Below are 11921 nucleotides of genomic sequence, written 5' to 3'. Positions count from 1 at the left end.
AATAATATTTTACCTTAAACGAGGCCAGAAGGGTTAAATACAAATTTATCCCTTTTCAAGTGACAAGCGCAAGGCCTGGACGTGGACAAAAATTGAGTCACGCATGCATAGTTCAGTATCAGGGTCGGATTACATCGTGGTTAAAAAACATGGAGTTCCAGGACAAAGAGTACGTTTTAAGGGAGGTGAAACCACCGTCTAAAAGGCTTTTTTACATCGCTTTGGCTGCAGCCATAGTCTTCTGCATTGTAGGAATTATTCTTATTGCGGTTGGTGGGGCGAAGTTGTCCGAAAGTGGAAGCTGCGGCAAGGAAGGATCAAAAGAGAATTCGGAAATCGTGCAATCGAAACCCTGCGATTATTCAGATGAAGCTAAACGCGTCGGGTTAGATGACTTTCTGAAAAAAGTCAAGTCAACTTACTACAAGATGCGACCGAATAACGCAGTTTACGATCCCGATTCAACGCCCGAATCCGTTCGCCAAGACTTCAGTCCATACAACGCACACCCTTACGCCATCCGTGACAGGACCGATGCCGCCAGTCGATTGTACAACGAAGCAAATGAGCTCGACAATCGCGTGGATAGTGACAAACTCAAACCACGCGAGATCAAGGCCATTGCTCAGGCGAAACACTTTTTACAAAGCAACTTCGGAGCTCCGTACGATGAGAATTACTATGCAGGCGACTGGATGCTTGGCCCTAACAAGTTCTGTTGGCAACCGATTTGTGACGTGGGCAGCGATGTCAAAGCTCATTTCACCTATGAAAGTTGGGGCATACGGCCAAAAACCGTGGACGATGTGAACTTCGTGATCGACCACCTAAAGAAGCTGAACGACTCGTTGATGCAGTACATCGAGAACGTGAAATATGGTGTTAAAGCGGGATTTGTTCGGTCGGAAGAAGACTGTCAGGATGGATTGTATTCCATTCAGCGTACCTATCTTAAGGTTTCACAAGGTGGACCAGAAGGTAAGCTCATTCCAACGTTTCTTTTATTTGTTTTTGTTTTGACTGAGTTAACATGTTCCTATTAGAAACCTCTTGGGCTTGTGCAATAGTTCTTAAAACAATTTGGTTTTTCGAGTATTGTTTTTATGCTAAGGGTCAAATAGCTCTGTAGATCAGCTGTCATCGGCTGGCATTCCCCAGGCACCAAGCTAAGGCATCATGCAGTGTGGTTCGATAATTATTTTGTAAATACTGTCTTCATATATATGGCTCGATATAGAGGACGAATATGGTCCAAATACTTCTTTGGTACTACACCGCAAATGACCCCGGAACGGCAAGTGCTTCTCGACCGGAAATGCCTCCTGAATGGGCCGGAGTGAACAATTTTGGAATGGTTTATGGGACAGGTGGATTTTGTGGACGGCGCAATGGGGTGAAGGGTAGAATGGAATGTCATGGAGTGTGGACAATGGGATCGTGTGAACATGAATTAATATTGGACGGTGGATTTCGTGGACAGATAACAAAGAATTCTTCGATCACATGGAAACATGTGGGAGTATCAGGCCTTCAGGCCTTACTAAGGAAGTGGAAGGGGGGGGGGGGGGGGGGCGTGGCAGAGGGGGAAGCAAAAAGGGATCCCAGGTGGTCGCAGAAATTGGAATCAAATTGTCACGTCCATTTTGTTGTATTTTTGAGCCCCTCCTGTCGCACTCGCGCTCCGCGCTTGCCTCCGCTCGACCGAAAAACGCAAAAGATAAAAATAAATAACTCCTGTTTTGCAGGTTATATTTTGGTCAACTGCTCAATCATTTTACAAAGAACCTAGTTTGTAGCATGAAGTTGCTCTTATAACACCGGGAAGAAAATAATAAGATTTTTCTCCTAGAAGAACTAACTATAATCAGTTTTTCGCGACTTCTCTAAAATACACAGGAAGAATTTAAAAAAGGCGGACAATTTTTTCAAGTTGCAATCCACTTCCATCCTAGCCATCCACAGCCAAACATGATTAACAGTAGTTTCTGTGTACAAGTAGAGTTATTATTAACAAAACTCAACCATCATTTTAACGATTTCGTTGAAACAAATACGTTTAATTCATAGTGACACTAAAAATAGGTGACACTGATTTTTTAAGTTTCTCTTTAAATCTCAGTTATGCGCTCATTCCATTGTTTCTTTTTCAATAGGTGTTTTAAATGAATCCTATACAAAGGCGATGCAAGATCCAAAATGGCTGGCCGACCTCGAGAAAAGCGCCTCAGAGGCGTGGGAGAAGGAACATAAAAAGTCAGTGCGAGCCTCCATAAATGACGCCCTGGTTGAATATGTGGGGAAACCGCTGGACAGTTTATTGAACTACTTGGAGTTCAACCACTCTCAGTACTGCGTCCCCAGTAATATATCCAGTGGTTTAGCTACACTTCCTTTGCCTTACATTTACAAGAACGGTATCAACACTGGAATAAAAACAACTGGAAAACTGCCGAGTGGGGAACCACTCAGTGGGAAGAGAGCTTACGAGATGATATTACCTTACTTCACAACCAATCAGATGACTCCGGATGAAGTCTATAACCTGGGCGAAAAAATGCTGAACCAGCTTTATCCAAGAGCCGTGGAAATCGCTAAGAAAATCACTGGCAAGCAGGACGAGGGCGAAGCCGTTGAAGACTTTAAAAAGCATTTGGAAGATCAGAGCATGTTTTTCAATGACGAGAAAATTCCAGAAAACGAGAGCAACAAAGATGCATTCTCCAAGTGCACCAGCATGGAGACGGCAAAGATTTACTGCCCCAAGCGATACAAAGCCATGTTGACCTGGTTCGATTATGTCAACAGTAAGTTTGCAATAGCTGTTCACTAGAAGTCCCCTAATTCGGCTGTCTAAAAAACCAACGTATAGGATTATAATGGCATGTCCACGGTACTGTGAACATTTAGCGCCGAAGGAAGAGCGCTAACAGACAGGGCGCTTATTTCTCTTGTGCCCTAAGCATATCAAATTGTAAAAAAAAAAAAAAATTCTTCAATGAAATGTTACCATTAACAAGAGCTTGCAACAGTAAAAGTGCTATAACACGAAGCAACGTTTTCCGTACCTTGCAACGCAACAACCTGTTGACAACGCAACGCCGTTTCTTGCGGATTATTTTGCGCGTGTAACACCCCCTCCTCGCAATTGGTCTCGCAAAGGAAAATTGCCATTTGACTTTTAAGTGTACTAGTTGTCTACCTTTTATACGTTGTAACGTATGCATATCATTTGCAGAGAAAATGTTAGCAAATTGCAGCACACTGTCAACGAGGGCACTGTTGCACTGAGAAAAAATTTGCCTCCTTAACGGACTGCGCGCAGTTGAGTCATATCGTGTTATATCGAGATTTGATAACTGACTTACTCAAGTGCTGTTACATTGTTTTAGCGGTCCTTAGTAGCCTTGCACCGAAGACAACTAAGATGTTCCACCACACTGGGAACAAGCAAAGCACTCCTAACTGCCCAGTCCTACTCGTCGCAAACTTCAACCCGGGTACTGGTTCCCAGAGTTACTCGGCCAGCGGTAAAAGTTGCTCCAGGCCCTCGCACTACAGATTACCGTTCTATTTGAAGGACATGGGACCGAGGTACAATGCTATCTCAGTTGGAGCACATGAAGCAAGGCCCGGGCACCACACACAGGTAATCCGTTTTACCAATGGAATTGATAAGGTAAATTGGCCACCGTGAAGAGATTCGAGTGCTGACGTTTCGAGCGTTAGGCCTTCGTCAGAGCGACGTCGTTATAGTGACCAAATTACCCGTTTTCAAATCTGTTGATAAAACCAAACATCTATTTTAACTCCCCCCACCGGCGCACTACCGCATTATTTCTTTCAGAAACCAACCCCCTAATCCCTCTACAGACTAATGCCCCATTCACACCAAGGCCTAAACACGTTTAAAACTGAGCTGTTTAGTTAAACACAGTTTAAAATTGTTTCCTTCATAAAAGCTGCTTTCGGATTTTTGTCGACTACAGACCTAGCACAAATGAAAGCACAAGTTAAAGTTTACTTGAATCGTATGGCAAAGCCAACGATTCAGCTTTCTGTTGCCAATTTTCATTTGGTTAAACCTAGTTTAATTGAACTTTTTTTGTTGGTGTGAATGGAGTTGTAGACTCTTTCAGCCCCAAACTGGAACCCGCGCTTAAACCTGAAATGGTAAAAAATAATCCACAAACTTCATTTTAATAAAATATGGATAAGTTAACGACACCGTAAGAAGTACTACTTTGTAGCTTTCATTTGAATAGGCACACCGGAGGAGTCTATCCAAAAGACTTATGACTTTTATTTTATATTTATATGTTGCCACTGCTCTGCATCTATTTCTTATATGGTATTAGTTGGGAAAATATCTTCTGGAATCATTCCGTTTATTTTCATGCTCTGTATGTAGCGATATTGTATAACAATATAAATGAGAAATTAGTTGCTGATCATTATTGGAGCTTAAAGGGTAAGAGCTACCGTTATCTGTAATAGCAAGTAGAAACTTCTCATTTGAATGATAAAAAATTATCCATATATAAAAGAAAAAAAAAACACTTTGTCAGTACAATAGGTGACACCATGATAAAACACTGCTAAATCACAATTTATTGAACATCGGAAATAAATTTTAGTTAATCAACAACTCTTGTTTGAGCTTTGAACTTTGTCCAGTGATTGTCGCGTGACCGCACGTGAGAACCATTTGAGCCTCCGTGACACCAAACTATCCAATCAAATGACGCCATGTTACCGTATCGTGCGCATGCTCCATGTGCTCGTGGTCTTTTGCTTCAACTCAAGCAACAAGGCAAAACGATTCTCGAAGCAGTAGCGTTAAATCCTCTCTGATGGAGCGTTTTCGCCAGCTAGCTCCTCAGTCCAATGTGTCTCCAGACCCCATCCCAGCCCATGTGTACAGTCTCTAAGTAGAGAAGCTCAGTATTTCCTGGGGATGGCCCTTGCCCAGAACTCTAAGAAAACGTACAGTTCTGGTGTGCGACAATTTTATGCCTTCTGTTCACAAATGAGAATTACTCCCAAGCTTCCCATTGATGAGGCTACTCTGATCAACTTCTCGGTCTACATGGCCCGTACAGTCCAACATAGTACTATCAAGAATTATCTATCCGCCATTAAACACTACCACTCCAGTAATGGCTATGAGCTGCATATGGCCGGTTTTCTTCGCCTGCAGCTAATTCTTCGGGGAATAAAACGCTCCCAAGGGGCACATTCTAAAGTTCGCAGACCAATCACATTGCAACTGCTAAACTTATTCTACCACCTTCTCAATGTCAAATATACGGACAACAAAGACTCTCTCATGGTCTGGGCCGCAATGACCCTTGCCTTTTTTGGTTTCCTACGTATAAGTGAACTGACATGTAATTCTATTTTTGACCCCAAACTTCACTTGATGGTAACAGATTTAACATTTATGCCTCACTCTTCTCCCAAGTATATGCTGGTTCGGTTAAAGGTTTCAAAGACAGACCCCTTTAGAAAGGGGCAAACCATAGTAATTGGGAGGACAAACTCCAACCTATGCCCTATTTTTGCTATGCAAGCATACTTGGCCTCAAGGACCCCCTTTCCCACCACAGGCCCCCTTTTTTCCTATGTATCTGGATCATTCCTTACTCGGGAAAAACTCACAAGTGAAACAAGGCTTTTACTTTCTAGGGGAGGGTTAGACTCAAGTGAATTCGCCGGGCATAGTTTTCGGATAGGTGCGGCAACAGCGGCTGCTTCAGCAAATTTATCCCCATGGTTAATTAAGGTTTTGGGTAGATGGTCTTCCGACTGCTTTGAGAGATACATCAGAACCCCACCCTCAGTTCTGGCACAGGTTCCTCAGACATTAGTGAACCTATTGTAAATTTTTACTTGCTTTTAGTGTTTTTACTGGTATTTTCTGTGGCTCGTCAATGGGGGAATGCTTTGCATTTTGTGGGGATGAAGTGCTCCTCTTGTCACACTTTTGCCCCCATAGACTCGAAATTATTGAGGCCCAACTCCCTCCATTATGTACTCCTTGGATTTAGGTTAGACTGGAGGCCCAACTCCCTCCAATCAGAGAGGAGGCCCAACTCCCTCCTCTCTACCCAGGAATGGTCACAGTTGGCCCTGGGAGGAGGCCCTACTCCCTCCTCCATACCTTCTGTGCACCACCCTGGGCCGTAAGTTTTCTTAGCGCGATACTCCAGGAGTACACGGGGCTGACTTCTTAGTAGAGCACTTCGTCACCCACTTCCCCATTTTCAGCCACACCGAGTTGTTGTTTTTTGTTGTGTCACTATGTAATTAATTATGGGATCTTTACCAAACACGAGGAAGTTGATTAAATCACAATTTATTGAACATCGGAAATAAATTTTAGTTAATCAACAACTCTTGTTTGAGCTTTGAACTTTGTCCAGTGATTGTCGCGTGACCGCACGTGAGAACCATTTGAGCCTCCGTGACACCAAACTATCCAATCAAATGACGCCATGTTACCGTATCGTGCGCATGCTCCATGTGCTCGTGGTCTTTTGCTTCAACTCAAGCAACAAGGCAAAACGATTCTCGAAGCAGTAGCGTTCGCTTTCGTTCCCACCCATCCCACCCAAGAGTTTGATCTCTATTTGTTTCCCCTCAATAATTTCATTTCGTGAACTCTAACAGGACTCCTTTCCCCCTGCTTAGAATCACTGGACAGAGGACTTCTCAAACTTTCTCAATTGCTATTAGCTAGTTCCTCAAAGCTACTTAATGTTAATTATTGTTTCATTTGTTCTGTTCTTAAAAAAAAAAAAAAAAAAAAAAAAAAAAAAAAAAAAAGTTATAACAATAATAATAATAATAATCATGTCAATTGCTATGTCGATATATTGGCCACTTGATCCTAACCTGTTATCTCGACAACCAAATTGTAAATTGCAAATTATCTGCTTTACGTTACATACTCTTAGGGTAATTATACTAGTTAAGGACCTGGAGGAGATGTTAGATTGATTTTAGCCACTTTAGTGACAGTCTGAATGTATTTGAGAATATTCAATAAACCTGGGAATGGGGATGAAGTGCTCCTCTTGTCACACTTTTGCCCCCATAGACTCGAAATTATTGAGGCCCAACTCCCTCCATTATGTACTCCTTGGATTTAGGTTAGACTGGAGGCCCAACTCCCTCCAATCAGAGAGGAGGCCCAACTCCCTCCTCTCTACCCAGGAATGGTCACAGTTGGCCCTGGGAGGAGGCCCTACTCCCTCCTCCATACCTTCTGTGCACCACCCTGGGCCGTAAGTTTTCTTAGCGCGATACTCCAGGAGTACACGGGGCTGACTTCTTAGTAGAGCACTTCGTCACCCACTTCCCCATTTTCAGCCACACCGAGTTGTTGTTTTTTGTTGTGTCACTATGTAATTAATTATGGGATCTTTACCAAACACGAGGAAGTTGATTAAATACCTGTTACGTGAAAGGTCGCAATTCAGGATTTCATCCATACGGTCAAATCTGTAACATGACAGTACCGCTGGAAAGTTTGCACAGTAGCTTCCATTGGGTGGCCGCACCTTAGGATTTTAAACCCAAACCTCTTCATCTGCTCCTGTATTATATACAGCACAATAGAAGAGTACTCCTCGAAAGCGTTCATTTACGAAATTATCACACTTCAATTATCAAAACTAAGCCCACGCACATTATTCTGTCAATGTTTCAATTACAACACTTGTAATTGACAGATTGAACTAAAGAGATCACAATTTGAAAAGTTTTAAAAGTACTGACTTGAACATGAATGGCAGTCTTTGCCACAGCCGTCTTTAACATCTCGTAAATTTAGTAAATGTAATAACAATAAATGTTCGAACTCGCCATTTCGTGTTCTCTTGCAGGTTCAAGGTTTTGGAGAGTTGTTTGGTGATAGCTGTGAAGGTGTCATCAGTTGGTTGAATGGTGCGTCCTATTACACCGCGTTCACAGAGGGCTGGGCACTATATGCCGAGAATCCGCTGATCGCTGAAGAGACAGACACATACGATAACAACCCTCTTCAGCTTTACGGGATGCTCAAGTGGCAAATATGGCGTGCACTGCGTCTTATGATGGACACTGGCCTTCATTATAAAGGTTCGTTGGTTGAACTTTTCACTCCTGAAAGTGTCCAACTTTAAAACTGCCAAATATTGTCAAACTTCATTTTTTAGCAGGATTTGCAAGAAACTGATTCCTTTTTGCGAAATTATTATAAGCACACGTCACACTTAGAAAGTAATCATTTAAACATTCATCCACGGGCTCAAAAGTTAGCACCGCCTTCTGCAGGTATGGTTACTGGTAACAAAGTAATCTAGACTTTTTTGTAATAAATTCTAACATGAGTCCAGGGTTTTTATGTGAAGTTAGAGTTCGGACGAAAAGTCCTGCTGCTTGCTATATGATATCCGCCGGTACTTTGATGTGACAATGATGATTCAGCCTTCGGTTCTGATGAGGACCTAGATGAACAGACTAGTTTGACAGTTTTGAAACACAAAGTCCCAAGACACCAGATTTACAATATTCGCTATCCACTAACCTGCAATTGAAAACGCTTCTTTATCTCCCACACGATCGTATGATATAGTTTAAAACATGGCCAACAATTTAGGGATAGAAAACTGCTTCTCCGGTCTCAGGAATGTCGAAAACAACCTTTCAGAGGGTGAAGTCTCAACATTTCCCGGGGGAGCATGCCTCCGTACCTCCCTGTTTTTTATGCGAGTGTTTTTTTTTTTTTTTTTTTTTTTTTTTTTTTTTTTTTTTTTGGCATTCAGATCTCTTCTGGAAGGTAATGAGATAACGTAATCGTCATGAACTTTTTCTTTCTCGAAATCATGTTCTCGAAATCAGCGTAGAGTCCAGACAGTCATTTCTTGGATTATTTGAGAGATTCAATGTTGATTTACTTTCGGTAACGTCGCTCCTGGGATTTCTGCCTCATTAAACTGTTTTCAAATAACAGTTGATTTCTGCACCCAATTCAGAAACCCAGAATCCCTCACGTACCAAATTCGTGCCCATTACCCCTCTCACTGTTTCTGCAGAGGTACTTTCAGGGGAAATTTGCTTACGGATATTGTATGATACGTCCTCCTTAATGGTTCTTCGCAGGAATGAAACGGTGGGAAGCGTTGAAGCTCTTTGCCGATAAGGCCTGGGACAAGACCGACAAAGCCGTGAAAGACGTCACTCGTTATCAGAGTGACCCGGGCCAGGCCACCGCATACATGATCGGCCAGTTGAAAATCTGGCAGGTGCGTAACCGAACGCAGGCCAAAGTTGAAGCAGCGAGCAAAAAATTCAGTGAAAAGGATTTCCATTACCAGGTGTTGTCCCAGGGGTCCTCGCCACTCAGTTACCTTGACAACCACATGAAGAAGTTTGCTGCTTGCGTCATCAATCCTGATGCTGATGGTTGTCAGTACGTCACTGGTCCCGCTGGTAACAAAAATGCGAACGTCATGGATGCGGTTGCTAAGAAACAGAAACCCGCTAAACCTTATCAGCCCCGACCGTACGATGAACACCACGAGTAGATGAATGGGTATGTTGGAATAAAGGAAAGAGATATTATGATCAACCGAAGAATTTAATAGATAACCTTTACAAACATTCTAGTATTATCAATTGATCCATGCATGGTGATGTTGATTCATGTATGTAGGTTAGACATGCTTGATATTGTGTAATGCACCAGTGCTGCACTCATAAATCAATGGTCCTTATGAAAAAACTCGTTTCTAAATGCTTCACAGCATTTAGATACATGAATAACTTGTCAGAACATTATCTGGATATATTATTTTGTGTAGTTCTTTTTGACAGATTCATACTTTCTAGCTTCGTTGCAAAAGAAATCATGATTAAAGATTTTTGATTTTCACAGCATTTAGATACATGGATAACTTGTCAGAACATTATCTGGATATATTATTTTATGTAGTTCTTTTTGGACAGATTCCTACTTTTTAGCTTCGTTGCAAAAGAAATCATGATTAAAGATTTTTGATTTTCACAGCATTTAGATGCATGCCTTGGATAACTTGTCAGAACATTATCTGGATATATTATTTTATGTAGCTCTTTTTGACAGATTCACACTTTCTAGCTTCGTTGCACAAGAAATCATGATTAAAGATTTTGATACGATGAAAGGTGTGTATACCTTAACTTTGATAATAATGTAAAAGTTGCAGAATTAGGGAAGTGGTCAAAACTACTACACTCCAACAGGACCCACCGAACAGATGGTGACCTCTGCCTGTACCCCCCCCCCCCCGCCCCCTTCCTCGACCTCAAAAGATGATGTCTTTATTGCATAGCCACCCCTCTATCCAGCAGCAGCAGCAAAAAATGACAAAATGAGATTCAAACCTCACTTTTCTTGTTTATCAAGCAATGCTGACTCTTGCTAGCTGAATATTACTGTGTCAACTCAAATTGTAAAGCCAATAAAACTGATTTTGTCGGTAATGTTCATGAGATAGGTGGTGTCTTCGATAACCCCTTACCCCAGACAAGGTGGGTCCTCTTCGAACAAACTTGTTATGACCAGTTCCCTTAAATATTTGCAGTGGTATATTGCGAATCCTTAAATCTGATTGGTTAACGTACCGTTCATAGATCGGCCCTAAGTGGGCATACCCCGTGGTCAATTTGATTTCGACCTTATGTCATTAATTAGTTGTGATTTCATTCCATTTTCTCTGATGTTATTGTTATTTTGAGAACCAGTAAGCTTTTTGAAAACCATTTTAGTGTGTAAAAGATTTTCTTAAAGAATATCATCAACATCATCATTATCATTATGATTATCATTATTATTATTGTTCATTCGATAATCTCATTTGCTGATGTTTATTTTATATTCACTGATATTCTACGCAGTCTTGTACGTTATGTACTTGGAGACTGAACTGTTTCCAGTTTATTTCTCATAGACCAAATGATAATGACCTATATGTTCAATATTGACTTCCCATCACAGACTTAGTCTTATATAAAATGAATTAGACTACTAATCCGCGTTTTCTGCATAAAATGTTCGACTCGTGCTCTATAGCGCCGGAATGGTTAACTTGCAGCTCAGCAGGAAAATTAGTCTCGCAATCCGGTTGATAAAAAGTCGACAGTACTTCGTGCACGTTGTCCTTAATAAATGGTAAATTGTTTAAATTTCATTGAAAATATAACCTGGCCTAATATCTTCAGATTTCTTCGATTTTAGCAACTTCGCAGGACCCCCCCCCCCCCCCTCCTCTCCCCCTCCCAGCAATCACGGCGAGATACTTGCAAATATGGCAGGTTAGAATTGAGATTTCAAAGAATCATCTGACAAAGATTTCAACATGTAATCCGTTGATGTCTCTTCGTTTCATTAAGCGTTTGCGATTGGCTATGCTCACTTGTAACGCCTTTAAAATCTTGGAACTTGTTCGAAAAATTAAATGAACTTAGCGCTAGGCGGGGTTATCCGCAGTGCCGTTCTAAATTAGGTGTGTCGGAGTTGTCTTTTCGTTATTATTTTGGGAACACAGTCATTGTCTTTCATTTGACGCATTCTGCAGCTTTAATTGACTATGGCTACTATATGGTTGACATCCATCATTTGGGAAATGAAGCCTGTTTTGAAAGACTTCTTACAACGCATTGAAGTCAGCACATCAAACGCTAATTTGTCTAAATTAACCCTTTCACTTCCAACAGATTCTAAGTAAATAAACAAACAGCACGTATTATCAGTATCACAGGAAGGAACTACTCTTTAACTCGCTCTCAAATCAGACGCAAAAGTCAGAACCATCTGCACAACATGAAAGGAGGTATCGCAACTGAGAAGTTACTTCTCAGTAGCTTTATTTAAATGATCACACTTTACAATTTGAATT

The 11921-nt window shown here is 41.4% G+C and overlaps 1 protein-coding gene across 1 annotated transcript; it reads left to right on the top strand.

The window, feature by feature from the left end:
• On the top strand, window positions 1–11275 carry LOC146451213 (uncharacterized). The gene is made up of 5 exons (XM_085099273.1): window positions 1–978; window positions 2154–2804; window positions 3390–3646; window positions 7887–8121; window positions 9145–11275. Exons 1-5 carry the CDS (start codon window positions 150–152, stop codon window positions 9567–9569), a joined length of 2397 nt encoding a protein of 798 aa, XP_084955399.1. The 5' UTR covers window positions 1–149; the 3' UTR covers window positions 9570–11275.
• The last annotated feature ends 646 nt before the right edge of the window (window positions 11276–11921 follow it).

The sequence above is a fragment of the Pavona decussata genome, unplaced genomic scaffold (assembly GCF_977016875.1).
Source record: "Pavona decussata unplaced genomic scaffold, jaPavDecu1.1 SCAFFOLD_391, whole genome shotgun sequence".
Lineage (NCBI taxonomy): Eukaryota > Metazoa > Cnidaria > Anthozoa > Scleractinia > Agariciidae > Pavona > Pavona decussata.
This window is presented reverse-complemented; position numbering and strand designations above follow the sequence as displayed.

Bases quoted from the DNA above. Each gene is read 5' to 3' on its own strand.
- LOC146451213 (XM_085099273.1), top strand. From the start codon at position 150: ATGGAGTTCCAGGACAAAGAGTACGTTTTAAGGGAGGTGAAACCACCG. The intron at 979-2,153 runs GTAAGCTCATTC...CTTTTTCAATAG, and splicing joins TTCACAAGGTGGACCAGAAG to GTGTTTTAAATGAATCCTAT. The intron at 3,647-7,886 runs GTAATCCGTTTT...GTTCTCTTGCAG, and splicing joins GGCCCGGGCACCACACACAG to GTTCAAGGTTTTGGAGAGTT.